Source organism: Arvicanthis niloticus, chromosome 6 (assembly GCF_011762505.2).
Source record: "Arvicanthis niloticus isolate mArvNil1 chromosome 6, mArvNil1.pat.X, whole genome shotgun sequence".
In the NCBI taxonomy this organism is placed as follows: domain Eukaryota; kingdom Metazoa; phylum Chordata; class Mammalia; order Rodentia; family Muridae; genus Arvicanthis; species Arvicanthis niloticus.
In genome coordinates, this window is record NC_047663.1 from 41,327,473 (window position 1) to 41,346,995 (window position 19,523).

The following is a 19,523-nucleotide window of genomic DNA, read 5'->3' on the forward strand; positions in this document are numbered from 1 at the left end:
AAATACTGAAATCCCCCAAAGTCCCCAAAAATACAGTTTTATGCAGATCCAAAGCTAAGACTAAAAAACAAAACAAAGCAGACAGGGGAGCACACTGGTGCGCAGGTGTGTTTCCTGCCCTAACATTGCTGTCAGAATCGCCCGTCTGTAAACTTGAGGATCTGTGAATGTTACTAAATGTTACATACAACACACATGCAAAGTATACTGTAACTTGTACTTCACTTTTAGAATATACCAAATGTACAAAATATGTTTTATTCTGGCCACTCTCCTCTCCTGTCTTCCCCTCTCCCTCCCACTGCTCCCCTTTGTTTCCTGACCAGTCCCCTGCAATTTTTATATCATATATATCTAGATTCCACATATGGGTGAAATCTAGGGTTCTATATATAAGAGAAAACATGCACCCTTTGTCTTTTTTAGTCTGTCTTATTTAACATAATCATCTCCAGGCCTGGTCACTTTTCTTAAAGAAACATAACATCCTTTTTTCTTTCTGCTAAGCAAAATTCCACTGAGTATATATGGCACCTTTTACCCATCTGTCTGTTGGTGGGAATCTAGGCTGGCTCCACAGCTTGACTGCTGTGGACAGTGCCACAGTGCACATGAGTGTATAGGTATCTGTTATGTTTCCTTCCTTCGGGTACATGCCTGGAGTGCTATTGCTGAATTATTTAGTATCTCTCTTTTGTTTTGGGGGGAATCTCCATGTTGATTTCTATAATAGCAATACATTTACATTCCTACCAGCAGTTAAATACCTAATTTTTGTTTTAATGAGCATGGGTGTTTTGCTTGCATGTAAGTCTGTGCATCGTATGCATGCAGTACCTTTGGAGGCCAGAAGGAGGCATCGGATCCTCTGGGACTGGAGTTGCAGAGAGTTCTGAGCCATCATGGTCCTCTGGAAAAGAAGCCAGTACTCTTACCTGATAAGCCACCTCTTTAGCCCCTGTACTTCAATTTTTAAAAATCCTGTTAGGTTGTATAGGAGTGGGGTTATATTGCTAATTTCCAGTTCATTATTTCTTTTACCTGCTATTTATAAAAATAAATAAGATATAGGTGGCATATGTTTATCGATTTAAAATCACATTACAGACTAAAGGGATGGCTCAGAGGTTAAGAATGCATACTACTCTTCCAGAGGACCCAATTTCTGTTCCCAGCACCCCCATAAAGTATTTCACACCTACCTGTAACTCCAGCTCCAAGAGATTCTCTTTTGTCCTTCAAAGGCAACTATGTGTATGTGTTCTGGATACATACACACACACACATAAAATCTTTTGGGGTTAGTTATATTAAAAGATCCAGGTAGAGTTCTCCATAGTCAGCCAGATCTGAGGCCTTTCACACTTTAATTCCAAAGGGAGAAAATGTGTCTTCTCCTCTATCTACAGCACTTTATTGCCAAGGATTACCAAGTAGTTAGGAAAAGATAGACCAATAAGAATGATGAGCCAGTAATAAATACAAGTGAGCCCCGCCACTTGCTGTAGAAAGGGGTATCGCTTGTATACATGAAGTATTATAAAATAAAAATAATGCATATCCAGAATTGTATGCTTGCCTTAAAAAATTGAAAACCATCCAGTCTAACCTCAAGGAATGCCCCTCTAGTTAGACAAGCATAGATTGTGCAGATAACAGGAAGATGTGGCCTCCTTTTTTTTTTTCTTTTCTTCTTCTTCTTTTTTTTTTTTTTTTTTTTTTGTTTGTTTGTTTGTTTGTTTTTGGAGACAGGGTTTTTCTGTGTAGTCCTGGCTGTCCTGGAACTCACTCTGTAGACCAGGCTGGCCTCGAACTCAGAAATCCGCCTGCCTCTACCTCCCAAGTGCTGGGATTAAAGGCATGCGTCACCACCACCTGGCTAAGATGTGGCCTCCTAATCAACTGAATTTTACCAATGTTTTCCTAATGCATGCCATCCTTTCAGTTGTGAAATCAACTTGTTGATTATTTTGGGTTTTCCCATTTGTACTCATGATATTCACATCAGATTGTCAGGGTGGGTCGGGAACACTCATAGAAGACCATAAGAGAGAGAGAACATGAAACATCAAATCTTGCTATGAGAATTAAATAAAATAATCAGGATGGCTTCCACATTTTTCTGTGTAATAGAGCATTCTAAGTCATTTAAGAATTACCATCCAGTCCTGATAACACCTGTAATCCCAGCAGTGGATTTTATTTGCTTATTTATTGTGTGTGGGCACCTTCAGGCCCGGCAGTTCATATGTGGAGGTCAGAAGTCACCGGGTGGGAGTTAGATCTCTCCTTCTACTGTGTGCATCTCAGGGATAGCATTCCAGCCATCAGGCTTGGTGGCCAGTGCCATACTGCCATGCCCTGCCTGTGGTTCATTTTAACAAGTGTCAGGTCAGTGTTTAATGGAGAGCAGGGAAAGCAGTTAAATAACTGGAAATCATTCACTAATTTTTGTACAAATGGCTGTCTGAGGCTGGGGATAAGGCAGTACAGCAATTTCTCTGCCACTTAGACATACTGCATCCAGATGATTTTTATATGATTAAATTAAAAATATCATTTTCATTTGAAAAATATTTTATGCTTATGATACTATGATGCCTCACGCTCATTTGATTACTTTATTTGTGAAATCCAAAACTGAATTTATGTAGCACTTCACAGGAAAGCCTGATTAAAACCTAATAAAATGAGAACGGGAGCAGCAGTGACCGCCAGCGCTTTTTGGGAGCTGTTAGCTACAGGGGCTGGCAAGAGCAGCTGAGGCAGCATGCTACTGTGATCCCCACTTGTGCTCACACAGAGGACCACTTCCCAGAATGCCCTTCCTTCCTCATCAGAGCTCCCCCAACCTCTTTCCCTATCTTTCTCTGAGAAGGGTAGCTGCATCTGCTGCACCTAGGAATTAGTTCTTCCTGTGTGTATTTCAGTATTACTGTACATCAAGTCCTGGCTCTCAAGACAGTCAGAAGCACTGAGCTTGCTCCACTACACAAGGAAAGATTAGGTCCCCCTGTCTGGAGGCAGACAGACAACAGGAGGGAAAGTCTCCTGTTCTGGGAGGCTGCATGGAGTAGGAGGGCTCTGGGTTGAGAGGGATCTGTGTGTAAAACCCACTTCAGCCATGAGATCTCAGAGGCCCATTCGATTTCCTGGGGCTCAACCTCCTCTGGCCTCTCTGGCCAATGGCATGGAACTCTTCTTTATTTTTCTGCCTCAGAGCCTTCCAAAATCTACCTGAGAACTCAACCTCATAGGAAGACATTTTCATAGGAGTATGATTTATGAATCTTACATTCATTTATGTGTGGTATTTGGAAAAGCTTCGTGTGATATGGCTAGGGTTGTAGCTCCATGGTAGAATACTTGCTAGCATGCTGAGTTGGATCCCCAGCACTAGAAGAAAGAAAGAAAAGAAAACAGAAAGAATTTAAACTGGGTATGATAGAAAAAACCCCACAAGTGTGAGTCAGCCCATAGCCTGATGTCTGGCCTCTGGGTCAACACATCACCTGAGCACCCTGAACCCTGCTTTCCTTGTCTATAAAATGTGTGATTCTCCCTAGCCTTCCAGATCTACAACTGAACAGCCTTCTGCGCTTGGATATTCTCCAGAATCTGACTGTATTGACACCCCTGAGAATGAGGTGTCTATCTTTGCTAGATCCAGCCCTGGTGCCAGCACATGCACTGTCCTGCAGCTGCCTGGTCCCTGCTGGTTGCTTGCTCACTGATGGCACCAGTGGCAGTGAAGAGGTGGCACATCAGTATTTCCTGCAATGGGAAATGCCCCAAATGAGAGATCGCTCTAATGTCTGCTTTGTTGCCCAAAGTAGGATGCCTTGGGATCCAAATAGCCAGGGAGCTGTAATTTTAAATTTGCATGTAGTAAAATTGGCTTTCATGCGTGAAGCTGGTATCCAGGTCTGTGAGTCTTAAGACATTGGGGGTGTGGATATGTGTCTGTCTGTCCGTGTGTGTGTCTGTGTCTATGTCTGTGTTCTGGATTTTTTTTTAGGCAGGTTTATGGTCCGTATCTCATTATGATTTTTATTTGTATCTTCTAAATTGTTAAGAATCTTAAACACCTTTTCATGTTCACTTGATGTTCATATGCCTTCTTTGGTGCAGTAATTTCTCATCATTAGTTTTCTTCTAGAAGTCTTATAATTAACATTTTATGTTTAGACCTCTGGTCCATTTTGAATTGAGTTGTGAGGGCTGTGACTTGAATAAACACTGTTTCTGTTAGAAAATAGATGCCCAAATATCCCGGGTTGTCTAGATTGTCATTCTCTACTGAGTCACCTTTGCCCCTTTGTGGGTAAGGCACTAGTTGTGTGGCTGTATTTCTGATCTTCCTTTTCATTTCTTCACAAATTACGTTGTCCTGGTGACTTCAGCTGTATAGTTATGAAAGTCAGCGAGGTAAGTCTTCTAACCTTGCTTTTCATTTTCAAAACTGCTGTGACTGTTCTAGCTCCCTCGCCTGTCCACATACACTGCAGAAACAACTTTTTGATATTTAACCAAAACACTTTGTCTGATATTTTATTACATCTGTAAATCAGTTTATGGAAAATTGGCATCTAAGCAGTACTGAATTTTCCAGTCTCTAAATACATTTTCCCTTCATTTTTAGGGTCTTTTTTTCATCTGTATTATAATTTGACTTTATCAATATTTAATAGTTTTCAATATATAGGTCCTACACACACACTTTGTTAGATTTTTAAATATTTTAGTTTTCAAAAAGTCATTGTAGGGTCAGGTATTTTATTTGTTTGGTTTTTGTTTTGTTTTATTTTTGTTTCATTGTGTATCTTTCAAATATGTTATTGGATTCAGTTTGCTAATGGTTTTATATCCAAGTTCATAGAGAATATCAGTTTATTATTTTCTTATGCTATCTATTTTTGGTGTCAGAATGATGAATTTTAAAATGAGTTAAATGTGTTCCCTTCTATTTTCTAGAAGAGATATGGAGAATTGATGGTATTTCTTTAGATGTGTGGTAAAATTCACTAATGAAGTCATCTGGGCCTGGAATGTTCCTTGAAATGTTTAGGAGATTTAATTTCTTAATTTAATTTTAATAGACACAGATCAGTCAGGTATTTGGAGGAGAAAGGGGGTTAGTAGATTGTGCTTTCAAGGAATTGCTTGGTTTAAGTTGTTGAATACTCAGCTGGACCTAGAGTTATTAAATAATCCCTTTTTATATTTGACTTCATTGTGGTCTGTGCTGAGAGCCCCTCTTGTGTTCCTAGTCCTGGCAATAATGTCTCTCCATTTTTGTCTCTTAGGCTAGAAGCATGTCAGTTTTATTCAGTTTTTGAAAAAAATCATCATTTTGTTACCTTGATTTTCAATCACATTCATTTCTTACTTTTGTTGTTTTCTTTTGTCTCCTTATTCCATGAAACTTGATAAAGGCGAAAGTCATCACCATCGTTGCTTTAGCCTGATTTAATTATTCTTCCAGGAGATATCCTAATAGCTTTCTGTGTTCCCTCCTTGCAGTTGACTGGTCTGAGTGTCTCCAATGGAAAGGACCAGCTTGTAGTGTTCCATACAAAAGACAACAAAGACCTCATTGTCTGCCTCTTCAGCAAACAGCCAACCCATGAGAGTCGTATTGGAGAACTTGTTGGAGTCCTGGTGAATCATTTCAAGAGGTAAAATTTTATTTTTGTAGCTAAAAGACAAGTTTTAAATACACAAAATGTTTAATCATACTTATCACTGAACTTGGTTCATGCTGATGTGAATATATTGTTTTCCTCCACAAGGACAAATTAAAGCATCTTTTTTATAGGAGGTAAAATTAGCATCCGGCCTTATTTCAACAATCCTCTGCTTTTCCAATATCTAGCTTTGTCAACAATGAGCGATTCCCTTGTGGTTCTTTCATTGCTGCCAATCCAAATGTAATGTAATTCAATTTAAACAATGGAAGAAATTACTTGATATTCTTATGGCCACCGCTTCACATTTATCCCAGCAGAATTAGTTAGTGTGTCTGCTGTGGCTATAAACAAGTTAGAAGGCAGATTGAAGATAGCATGTAGGCTCATAAAGGTTGAGAACATTCCCAGGACAGGGAGAAATTGTTATGGAAATGACAGAAAACAGCATATTCTGAGAAATCACTCTAAAGCAGCATGGTGTCTGGGGGAAAGGGCACAGGGAGTTGGAACAATGATATAGGCTGGAGAAATGGCTCAGCACTTAAGAACACTGGCTACTCTTCCAGAGGACCCAGGGTCCATTCTTAGCCCCCAGAAGCTTACAAACATTTGTAACCCCAGTTCCAGGGGATTCGACACCTTCTTCTGGCCTCTGTGGGCACTACACACTTATGTGGTACATAGATATGCATGCAGGCAAAACACCCATCACATACACATAAAAATAATAAAATTAAAAAATATATATAATAGAATACAGACCCCAACCCGGACCCCACCTTCCATGGTGGGAACTAGTCAGTAAATATTTTAAACGGGAGTAAGTTATCAGGTCACTGGTTGAAATGTTGGAGATGGTCATGGAGTGACCATGCTGTAAGGGGTCATGGAGTATTGAGGCAGTCCCTTCTCCTAAGTTTATGTTCTCATCATGGTGTGCTTTCTTCCTGCCCCCAACCCCCACTCCCTCCCCATCTTGATGTGAGAACAAACAAGGTGACACTACAAAATCAGTAGTGGCAAATGGTACAGGTGGCAGTTCCTTTTCTTCCTGAAAGACATTTCCATGTTCTTATAAATGTTCAGAGCTGCCTGCTAGTGTGATGTTCTACTGTCTTTATTTTTGCTGATAAATGTATATAGTGTAATGTAAGCAGTCTTGTTTTGTTTGGGACATGATCTCTATGTAGACCAAGCTGACTTCAAACTCACAGAGATGCATCTACCCCATCTCCGGAGTACACTATTCTTTATTATTAAATCTTGTATTCTAAACCAAAATGGATCTTTATATATTTATATATCTTATAAATTATGCTTAGTGGTCACCTGGTAGAACACTATAGAATGTATAGAATTGATTAAAAAGTATATATATACCCAAAGACAAAAGCAAGTCTATCTCTGAGTTCAAGGGCAGCCAGGTCTACAGACTGAATTCCAGGATATAGCCAGGCTATACAGAGAAATCTTATCTCAAAATAGGATCTCTCTCTCTCTCTCTCTCTCTCTCTCTCTCTCTCTCTCTCTCTCTCTCTGTGTGTGTGTGTGTGTGTGTGTGTGTGTGTGTGTGTCTGTGTGTGTGTGTGTGTGTGTGAATCTGACACACATATAGGCTTTATGATGGTTCATCCATATTGTCAGCTTGACTGGCCTGAGGGATGTCCAGGACCTCAGTAAAGCCCACTGCTGAGTGTTTGTGAGCGTGTTCACACTGTGAGAGCATTCACAGAGACAGTTAACATGTGTGGCAGTAGCTGAGAAGGAAGGGTCCGACCCTTTGTATGAGTGGCACCATCCAGGAGGCTGGGGGCCTAAATGGATTCCCTGCACAACAACTGTAAAGCTAAGCATACAAAAGGCTCCAGAATGAAAGGTTATGATGGAAGCGTCAGCAATAGATGTCCCTAAGTCACATGAGCAAGCATGTCTTCCTGTAAATATTTACTCATGGCAAAGTATAGACAGTAGACGGAATCATAGCTTGTTGTCTGACTTGAAGACTTGTGCTGCTGAGTATAGTTGTCTTGCCCGAGGAATTGAAGTGTTCCTGTCTCAATCTGAGTTCTTGTTTAGTAAATCCCAGCTGCATTAAAGGTCTTCACCCCATGATGGAACTGGAACCCATCTGTGGCTCTCTTGCAGTATGCAGATTGTTCCTGGGTATGGGCCTCCTACTTCTAACGTAAAAGAGAATTTGTCATTTCTTCAAAATTTCTAGATGTAAGAAAAAAAAGTTAACGAGATGCTAGTGCTTTTCCCCAGTTTAGTCATTGTGTTTCTGTCTTATGAACTTGAAGGTATTAATCTCCCTTTCCTAAAACCAGGAGAGTCAGGCTGGAAATTTCAGCTTAGAGTTATAATCATCAACCTGCTACTTATTTGATGAGGAAAATTAATTTTATTTTTCTGGCCATAGTCCTTTATCCATCATTGGTGAGATCATCACAGTTCACACATGCTTTTGCGAGCAGAGTGATGTTGCATGTTTGTCCCTATGTTAATGAAAGTCCAGAGGGGAGAGGGGTTGGGTTCTTTACAATTCTTTATTTTCTAGATTTTCCCTAAGCACATTCTGAAAAGTTTTAAAGTCAGAAGTCAGAGGGAGCACAGTTCAGAACTGCACAGCACATCAGCCATAGACCAGTGAGGCTGTATGTGCCCTTAGAATATAAGGAGGCAAGTCCATCTGAAAGGTCAGCTCTACCTGTGTTCTCACCAGATTGGAGGAGAGAAGACTTCTGCAGAAGAGAAGAGTACTTCCGACAGAAGACAAAACTACTGTTTCATAAAAGGCAGTACTTCCCACTAATGGGTAACACCCAAAATGAGTGAGTGCAGGAGTGGGCAACGGGAAGTAACAGAGAGCAGACTTAGCTTTAGATCAGAGATGAACAAAAGTGGTCACAGGGCCACCACCCAGCAGGCCTATGGCTTACAAGTCATATTGACCCCAGCGACAAAGAATACATACAAGCTGAGAGAAGGGTGGCAGAAGACTTGGCAAAGGCTGGAAAGAGGCCCTAACCCAAATTAAAACAACAGCACAATTTAGCTGGGTAACCTCTTTCCGCAAGGGTAGCTTTAGCAATAGCTAGGAATCAGCAAGAGAAAATTAGCAAAGGCAGATAGAGAAAGGGAGAAATGCAGGAAAAAGCTTCATATGTATGTAAGAAGCAGGAAAGGCTGGATGTGGTGGCACATTCCTGTCATCTTAGCACTCACAACACACAGACAGAGGATCAAGAGTTTGAGAGAGCAGGCATAGTGTCACACACCTTTAATCCCAGTACCCAAGAGGCAGAGGCAGTCAGACTTCTATGAGCTCAAGGCCAGCCTACTGAACATGGTGAGTTCCTGACCAGCCAGAGCTACACAAAGATCCTATCTCAAGCAGGGGGGTCGGGGGGGGGAGAAACAATAAAAAAGAGAGAGAGAGAGCCAAGGTGGAGTGACAGGGACTAGACCTCTACACCCCTCGCTTAAATAACAACAGAAATAAACAATAAATGAAAAAAATGTTTTCGAGACCTAGGACATTGGTCACGGTCAGGTAGTACTTGCTGATAGGTGAAAACGAGGTGAGTCCTGGGCAGAGCCACCAGGCCATGGTGCACACAGGGGACCCAGGTAGAACACAGTATTCTCCCTGGGGCTATGTATAGCCTGGGGAGACTAGGCCATCAAGTCTGAAGATGAATGCACCAGAGAGAAGATGAATACAGAGACCCTCGAGCTCATAAGACCCCCTTAAGCACTCCCAAGATGCTAATACGTACATGATGAAGGAAACCTCACAACTTGGGAATGGCACCCAGGAGAGTGACAGGAGCAACAAGGTCCTATCAAGGCAGACTGGGCAACCCCACATTCATAGGCATTTGTGTCAACTCAAGAAGATCTTGCCTCAGAAAGAGAAGTAATCATTTGCCCTAGGAACTAAAGTGCTTCTGTAGCAGATACTATCCAGTAAATCTTCAAAGCTAAGCCCACCTGCTTCCATAGAAAATATCCTGGGGCAGATCTCATTATTATTTATAAGAACACATTCATGTCTGACATCTAAATATTACCAGGCATAAAAATGACAAGAGTACACGACCCATTATTTCCGACATTTATGACTTAACTTGAGACAGAAGGCATAAGAACAAGGGCCAAGCCAATTCAGTAAGCTGATCTTTATCACCGTGTTCTTGGAGGAGCTTAAGCCATACAGTTGCTGGCACTTCCTTCCAAGGGAGTCCCACACTAACCATAGTTCAGGAGAGCCTTTGTCTTTCACCTCCTGCATCGCTCACTCACCCTGTACCTGCTATTCCTGCCCCCTCCCCTCCACCGAGCATGTGCCACCTGTGTTTTGTGTATCCTAAAGCATCTGAAGGCAGTGAGTAAACCTGGGGGTCAGTGGGCTTACATGGGTTTAAACACATTCTTTCCCACTGCGCTATACCCCCTGCCCAGAAAATAGTCTTTAATAAAGTATTTTCCAAAAGGTGACACTCAGATTGTTCAGGGCTAAGGATGGAGTTCAGTGGTGAATGAGTTCGAGGCCAGCCTGGTCTACAGAGTGAGTTCCAGGACAGCCAGGACTACACAGAGAAACCCTGTCTCGAAAAACCAAAAAAAAAAAAAAAAAAAAAGAGTTCAGTGGTGAGGCAAATGCCCAGCAAGCGCAGGACCTCAGACCAGTATACACACATGCAAAAAAAAAAAAAAAAAAAAAAAGATTATTTAATAGACAGCCAGTACAGCTCAGGGATAAACCATCAGAACAGATGCCACCCAGAAACATGCCAGCTAGTCCCCAGCTCCAGTCCACAGATGAGAAATCTCTAAAGTCAGATGTGTTCGGGATATGCCAGTGAAGCCATCAGGTTTGCCTCCTGCAGGACTTCTCAGTGCCTTTATTTTCACGTAAGAGCCAGAAGGACAAGAGCACCCTATTGGTACGAAGCCATTTCTAAAGTAGGGAGGTGAGGTACAGTCAGAATGGTGTGTGTGGCTAGCCACCATGTGTGTGGATGCAGATATCTCCTTATAGAGACAAACTCCATGTCTATCTTACAATCCACACTGGAAGCTGGACCTGCCTCCATGTCTTTTATCCCAGCATGTGTTGCACCCTTCCTCCTCCTAAACATCTGTATTATAGTATAGACACCTTTCGTTGCAATGTCTTTACTGGGGTGATATGTTCCATGTATCTTGATGCACCTTGCCTTTTTTCCTACTAAGCTAGCATGTACAGCTACTGGTATAGGTAGACATATACACATGTAACTATCCCGAAAGCTATACAGGAAATAGGCAACTGCCTCTGGAGAAGGAACACCTCAACCCTGGGCACTGAGGCTGCTTGTTCACTGCCAACCTTTGACAATGAATATGCTACCATACTTTTTTCAGTTAATAGATGGCAACCTGTTTTTAGTATTTTATAGATGGCTCTGAATTCCTTCATATGCTCCTTTTCCTAATTAGAAGAGTAGAACAAAAGAACTCTCTAAGCAAACGATGTGCTTTATGATATTTCTGTATCTTGATCCTCCTGGTGTTACTGCTGTTCCCAATCTCCCACCTAACAGGGACACGGGGAAGCTGGGCTTTCTGAGGCTGTGGAGGCAAGGTCAGCCATAGCAGTCTGCTCACAAGCATTAGATATGGTGAACCTGCCTCTTAGTGTGCATTTCACTCAGCAGGGACTACCTACCTAGTGAGGATTCTGCTCATCAGTAAACAGATGGTGTTGTGTTGGCCCTTCCTAACGAAGAAGTCACCAAAAACTGCAATATTAAGCTGTCAAAGGACCCATCTGCCCTAAGCAGCTGTCCAGGCATTTGCCTGTCTGGATGCTGGAAACCTCAGTATAGCCCCAGTCTCAGGCATGGAAATTTCCTTTTTCCTGTTCTGTGTCTATGGTGAAAGCAGAAGTTAGTGCCATCTGCTGCCGTGCTTCTCACAAGCCGTATCTATGATAGCTGCTTCAGTAAAGGTAAGGGGGCTGTTGCTGAATATCTGAACATTTGACCTGCTTCTCAGATTGAGCTCTCTCTCTCTCTCTCTCTCTCTCTCTCTCTCTCTCTCTCTCTCCCTCTCTTTTAATTCCCCATCAAAACTGTAAGTAGACTGTCACTTCCCAGGTAGGACAGGTGAGTGGCCAGGAGAGAAGTACCTTCTGATCATGGTGGAGGGAACAGAAGAATGTCACATCCCAGGGGCCTCGGCTTCTGAGCCTCACTCCCTCCTCTACCCCTATCCCTGCCCAGCCCCTTTCAGCTATTCCCTGCACCTCCCCACTCCTTGGGAAACATTCTCATGACACTTTTGGTAGGCATTTCTAGTCTGTTTCCCCCAAATACCTGGATACTCAGCAATGTAATTTATATTCCAACTAAAAATCTACAAGCAAGATTAACATGGTTGAGACTAACCAGATTGTCAGCCATAGAGGATTTGTTCGTTCTTTGTTTTTTCAAGACAGGATCTCACTATATTAGCTCTGTCATGGAACTCATTATGTAAACCAAGCTAGCCTCAAACTCACAGAGATCCACCTGCCTTCCAAGTGCTAGGATTCAAGGCATGCGCACTATGACTAATTTTTTATTCAATTTTGACCCGTCTCAGTGGAGTATAAGAGTACTTCCTCCCACCCCCAGGGTCTTGCCATGTAGCTCAAGTTGGCCTCCAATTAACTGTCTTTGTCCTATGTTCCCCTCTTGAGTATTAGGACTACAGGATCGTGTCACTATGGTCATCTTGGATTATTTAGAATTATAATCATTGAAGTAATATGGTTTAAAAGTGAGTGGTCATTGGGTCACATTCCTTTGCTGCCAGTAAAGATGCATATGGAAACAGAGAAGGAGGGACACTTTCCTCAGTTTATAAATTAGAAATTCTACTCAAAACACTGACCCAGTGACAGAGATGGCCTTCCCTTGTGGTCCTGTTACACTACAGGCCTTCCCTGGCTGCCCTACAGGGAGCCAGGCTTTCATCTGCGTCTGACTCAGCATACCTTTCCTGTGTGTGCTTATTGCACGTACTCTGGCTGACACACGATTCCATGGAACAGAGGCTTTGTTCTGCTCTTCACAGCAGTGCTCATGTTTTAAGCAGAGCCTGGCACGTGGAAGGGTCTCTGTGAATACTAGTTGAAAGCTGTTACATAGTTAACTGCCATGAATGAAGGCCAGCTGGCACTAGGATGCCTCTGGCCCTTCCTCACAGACATTCATTCCTACCTTGCCTACCAGAAAATGTGACAGACAGGAAGAATCCCTTTAAGTGCCCTTCTCTTTATGAGCACTTCCTTCTCTGTACTGCTCATAGTATAGCTCTAAGTAATGCAATGTATTCAGAGACCAAGTGATTAGGTATTTCAAGATATAAAATCAGCAACTAAAAAGTTTGGGCACTGGAAGAGCCACTGGGTGTGCGATGTGCTGAGAGCTGCAGCTTCTCGTTCACTCTTCTTTAACAACTAAACAACCAGACATAATTTCAGACTCTCCTTGTCAGTGAGCTGACGAGGAAGCAGGATGTAGAGATTCCTGCTCACATCAGCAGTTTCTTAATAAGGAAAAGACTTTGAAACCACACTAGTGGCTGTGCACATGAGCCGGCTCCTGGCTTCAAAGCCGAGCTGGGGATTCTGACTACAAAAGGTGGACTGGAAGAGGACCCCAGAAGGCTCCACGTGCCCCCTTTCATGTGAGGACCCTAGGGCTGAAAGATGTCTTCTTTGCTGTGGAGCCTATAAGGACAGATACTAACAGCAGGAAAGAAATACATAAGAACTAAAAGAAAAGCCTATTTCTGAAAAGAACTATAACAGGAAATTCATATCATAGAAACTCTCTGCTTCAAGAAATCTAGGGCATACGGAGATAAATGAAAGCACTGGCTGAGAAACAGCCAGAAATGTTCAGGTAGGCAAAGCAAGCCAAAGACGTTAAAGATGCTAAGTCGGTGTTAAAGGGCGAAAACAGCAGCTGATGGCACAGGAAATAGGTTGGAAGAATAGCGACAAGGCAGTGTATAGAAGGGAATGATGATTTATGTGGTATGTAGGGTGAGAGGGGCCATTCACACACGCTCTGCAAGTGCCAGAGGAGGCCAAGTGCCCCTGGAGCTGGAGATATGGGAGATCTGAACCACCTGTCATGAGTGTTAGGAACAGACCTTAAGTGCCCTGCAAAAGTAGCAAGTGTTTTTAACCTGAGCCATCTCTCCAGTCTCAAGAACAATGATTTAGAAAATGTCAGAGAGGACCTAAAACAAAGGTCTTACATTCAAATGGCAGGTGTGTTTGAAAAGGACTCTGTGGAGCAAAACTGATTCTGGATGCTGCTCACAGCTCTACCTGTGTGGATTTAATTTTAACATCTCTGAAATTTAGATGGGACTTATAATTGACAGGTTGCCATAGCTACAACAGGCGAGTATATGGAAGAAGGTGCATCTTACAGGAAGGTGTCTTATACTCTGTAAAACATGCTCATTTAAAGCTTTAAGAAGAAAATGTTTCTATTCTCCAAGTATTTTTATGTGGAAAGCTAGGGAATGGCTGTGTGTTACCATAATAGTGCTTTGAATTTAAGGATTCTCTCTCTCTCTCCCTCTTCCTCTCCCTCTTCCTCTCCCTCTCCTTTTCCTTCTCCTTCTCCCTGTCCCTCTCCTTCTCCCTCTCCCTCTTCTCCCTTCTCTCTTCTCTCTTCTCTCTTCTCTCTTCTCTCTCTCTGTGTATGTATGTTCTCTCTCCCTCTCCCTCTGTGTGTGTGTTGTATGTCTGTGTGTGTTTGTGTGTATGTGTGTGTGTGTGTGTACACAACAAGGGATGTGAAGAGATTCCCTTATGAAGGACAGACAAATAGGATTACTTTCCTAGCAGCAGTAAATATCTCAGTCCCCTGGAGCAGCATCTTCAGTCTTTTGAAAGGGAAAAGTTAGGGCTCAAAAATTATGCCCAACCAAGCTGTCATTTGTGTTTAGCAGTCAAACACCTCAGGAAGTGTATCTGCTCCTGGCATTTGTTGGCAGAGGGACAACTATGATTAGAAATTTAAAGCTTGTCACAACCTCCATCTTTCATCTTGTTTACCATCTTCACTGTCCCCAAGTATCTCCTTCCATATGACTGGAAATGTCTGCAAATAATTCTCAGGGAAAGTAAGGGCATAATTGAGGTCTGTTATCCAAGAATCCCAGTTCCCAGCAGCCAGAGCAACGGGATTCCATAGTGTGAGTAGGGTGCCTATCCAGTGGCAGTCACTTTGACCAGAGAGATGGGTGTTTTTTAGAATATCATAGTCTTCAATACAGAGAGGATCAGTTTCGGGAGAGGATGAGGTATATCCAGGTAGGAGGTGAAGTATGTGAAGCTGGTCCTTTCTACAAAGAGCAGAAGTGGACTGGAGAGGTGGCTTACTAGATAAAGTACCTGCTATGCAAGCTTAAGAACCTGACTTCTGATCCCCCTCAAAGCCAGCTACTAAGGCATATGCTGGAGATAGAGGTGGGCAGATCCCCATGTCTTGCTGGCCAGCTAGCAAGCTCTAGATTTATTGAGAGGTCCTGTCTCAGAAAATGAGGTGGAAAACAGCAGAAGAAAAATCTGACAACCTCTAATGTGCACATAGTCCTCCAAAATGTGCACTTGCAGAGAAGCAAACACACATGCACACACACACACACATATTCCACACGGACACACACAAAGTACAAATGATCCTACTCAGGAAAGATAAAATGGTATAGCATTTTTTTTTTTAATTATGGATACAGAGGGAGGGGGATGGAGAGATGGCTCAAAAGTTAAGAGCACTGGCTGCTCCTCCAGAGGGCCTGAGTTCAATTCCCAGCAACCACATGATGGCTCATAACCATCTATAATGAAGTCTGCAGGCATACATGCAGGCAGAACACTGTATATATAATAAATTCAATCTTTTTTTAAATTGTAAATACATTAAAGCTATATGAAAGTCCATTAAGACTTTACATGGTTAAGTAGACTATGATATTTCCATGCAGTTAAACAGTATGCATCCATTATGAGAAGGCAGTGACAAGCTTCCTCTTTGTATCAAGGGCTCCCTAGATCCTCTGCATTGACATTGTTGAGAGTATTTGCTCAACAGGCAAGGTCCAGGGCCCATCCAAGGCTGCTAAAGCAATACAGGAATTCAAATCTCTACACACAACAAAGTTTATAAGGTGCTGGCTTCATAGCTGATAGGAAGGGATCAAACTGAGCACATCAGATTTTAATATGGCCGATTTGCTGAAGCCATTGAGACCATAAAAGTGGTTGTTTGGGGGTTTGTTTCTGTAGTCATGTTTTGTTGGGTTGGGGTGGATTGGGTTGGGTTGGTTTCTTTTGGTATGGTTTGGTTTGGTTTGGTTTGGTTTGGTTTGGTTTGGTTTGGTTTTGAGACAGGATCTTTCTGTCTAGTTCTAGCACAGGTATGTAGACCAGGCTACAAACTCATAGAGATCCTCCTGCCTCTGCCTCCTGAAAGCTGAGGTTAAAGATGTGTGCCACCACACACAACCAAAAGTAGGTATTTTAAATATATATATATAACCACTAAATCTTCATGTTTTAAAAGTTATTTTTAAGTAAAATGCAAAGTAAATATCCTCTACTCTGCTGTAAGAAAAGGCCAAGCTAAGGGGGTGTGGGGGTTTGGAGGGAAAGGGGGTAGAGGGTAGTGGAGATTAGAAATGCTAGTAGGCAGAGGAGTCACACAAACTGGCCTTCTGTAACATCTGCTTGTCACAAAGTTGCAGGGCCCACCAATGGCTGCTAAACACCACCAGGAGGTGTCAGTCCTCCTAAGCAATGGTTTTTAGTTACTCTAAGAAGTTTGCAGTGGGGCTCCACCTGCCCCTTCCCAGATAGGAAATATCATGTACAAATAGCAGGCTTCTACATAACAAACTCAAGCTATTTATACATATGCTCAGAGTCATCTGTGGTAACAAGAGCACAGAGAGAAATTCCAAAGGTTTTCTGTGTGACTAAGCCAGGGCCCAGATCAAACAGTAGTGAGTGCTGTCTCCTGTGAACACTGCACAGACTCTTCTCTCCCTGCGCTGTGCCTGTGGACCCTGAGCCAGCTGCTTTTGAAATAGAGCTCCCTCTAGGGTGCAGGGTACACAGGCTTCTTCCTTTGTACCTGCCTTTATGATGGAGGCTTTTAAAGGGCATTTTTGTGCAGATCAAAGCTATTTATTTGCTTTGTGACGTGTCCATCCTTCCCTTTCATGTGGAAAGAATAAATCCCAAAGTGCATCTTTTCAGCCTCTCCACAGGTAGATAATATACATTTAGAATAGTCATATTAGTTTTTGAAAGGCCATAGCACTGAACTTTTCAATGTAGGTCAAAATGGAGCCACTGAGGTATTCCCAAATTCACCGGATAATTAGTTGATAACACCCTGGTTTGTGCTGCTTGTTTTTTTTTCTAACATGAATGTCAGCTATAACTCTAATGGGATTTTAAAAAGCTTTCCTTAATGTGTTTATTTCAGGTCCTGTGAGCTATGTTGGGATCAGGATCTTATATAACCGTAACACACTTAACCAAGTGGTTTACTGCAACAGACACTGTTCCATTCCATGCCATCACTCAGCAGGCATTCACAGAACACACTAGACATTGGGTTGCGGGTGTAGGGGGCCATAAAGATGGACTACTCAAGTCAAAAGACTTCAGGGAAGTAGCCAGCTGCAGGCAGGGTGGAACAGGATTTTCCCCCAAGAGAAGGGAGCAGAATGAGAAATCTTGATGGAGGGTAATGTCCAAGTACATTTGGGAAACTGGGGGATTGCAAGGAGTCAAAGTAAGATTGGAAGAAATGAGCCAGAGTTTGTAAAATCCTATATCTATGCATTTGAACTTTGTCATAAATACTGTGGAGACAGTAAGTATAACAACTGAAAACTGGAGGCTGGAGAGATGAATCAGCAGTTAAGAGCATTTGTTGCTCTTACAGAGGACTTAGGTTCAATTCCCAGTACCCACATGGTGGCTCACAACCATCTGTAGCTCTAGTTCCAGGGGATCACACTCTCCTCTAGCCTCTGCAGTCACTACACACATGTGGTACACAGGCATACATGCAGACAAAACACCCATACACATAAAGTAGAAGTAAGTACATCTTTAATTCATATATACACATATATGCATACATATACATTGGAGATATATAGAGATAGAGATGAGACCAAGCCTAATAGCACAAATATTACCCCAATGCACTGCTCAAGAATCAAATTGCTGTCCACTTAAGGAGAGTGGGAACTTAGAGAACGCGTGTGTGTGTGTGTGTGTCACTCTCACAAATCAAAAACCGGAATCACCCCACAAAACACTAGCATGGGTAGAGATTAGAAAGACAGATGAACGCTCAATATTAAAACACAGTGATAATAGTGTGATAAAATACTTCCTCCTTTCTACCTTGTCTTAGTTAGGATTTTAATGCTATGAAGAGACACTATGAACATAGCAGCTCTTATAAAGGCAAACATGTAATTGGGGCTGGCTTACAGGTTCAGAGGTTTAATCCATTATCATCATGGTGGGATCTTGGCATGCAAACTTGGTGCTGGAGAGATAGCTGAGAGTTCTACATCTTGATCCAAAGGCAGTCAAGAGGAGACTCTGATTCCACACTGACTGAAGCTTGAGCACAGAATACCTCAAAGCCTGCCAACACACTTCCTCCAGCAAGGCCACACCTGTTCCAGTAAGGCCACACCTCGTACTAGTGCCACTCCCTATGGCCAAGCATTGAATCCCATGAATCTATGGGGTCCACAGCTCCTGTGCCTAAGCTAGCAGAACTGAAGCTATGACTGAGTATACTTCCAAAGGTGCAAAACTGCCCTCAGTGAGAGGGAGCAGCACCCAGCACAGGAGATTACAGAGGCAGAAACTGAAAGTGGAGCAGGGTCTGACTGACCCCGAGTCCAGGTCAGCTTACACGGCAGAATGGGTGGAAGAGGGGAAAGCTGCATTGCAGTCTCAGAGTAGATGCTGTGCTAATTTAAGAGCTTGTACAATCAGAAGTGGGGCTATTTGTCAAAAACAGAATTCACTGGTGTGCATTGCATATGGTCAACAATGTACTGTATACTTGAAAATTGATGTAGGTTAAATTCATACATAGTTTTTCCTTAATAGCATTTAAGAAATGTTCAATTTGGAGAAAACTTAGGCTTTTTAGTTAATTTAGTCTTTTAAGGAATTATAGCAGAAAAATATATTATGTTCAGACTTGTGTCTAGTTTATTTAGAGTGGTCAGGGAAGGTCATCCTTCTGTGAGATGGTTCGATATCTGGGAAATGGATCTGTGGATCCTTCTGTGAGATGACACCTTGAGAAGTGTCATGCACTCAAGGCACAGAAGTCCACATAGCCATATCCAAAGAGCAGTGCTAGACACTAGGGTATGGTTTCCAAAAGCATTGACCTCATTCTAGGTCCTGCAGATCCCTAGCCTAGGAATTGGCACCTTATGCTTTCCAAGCCAGAATCGAAACTATAAAACAGCTGGAAAGTCCATAGGTTTTCACATTTACTATGGACATTTTAGTCCAGCTGAATTTTAAGATCTTTTAGTCATTACCTATTTAATATTTGGTATTTATCAAATTTGCCTGATAAGTACTTCATCTAACTTACCAAATTTACCTATTTACCAAAAGAAAATCTCTTTTGACAGGTTTCCAACTATTTAATTTGATAAAGTGGCAGTTAATAGCTTTGAGATTTATTTATTTATGTATTTGGTTTTCTAGATAGGCTT

At 42.2% G+C, this 19,523-nt stretch overlaps 1 protein-coding gene across 4 annotated transcripts in view; it reads left to right on the forward strand.

Annotated features, from left to right (window-relative positions):
- Myo1d (myosin ID) overlaps positions 1 to 19,523 on the forward strand; it is a 281,386-nt gene that overhangs the window by 204,141 nt on the left and 57,722 nt on the right. For all 4 annotated transcript variants that reach the window (XM_076936189.1, XM_076936188.1, XM_034505907.2 and 1 more), the window contains exon 21: positions 5,524 to 5,678. In XM_076936189.1, coding sequence (XP_076792304.1) covers positions 5,524 to 5,678 — 155 coding nt within the window. The remainder of the gene's footprint in view (positions 1 to 5,523; positions 5,679 to 19,523) is intronic.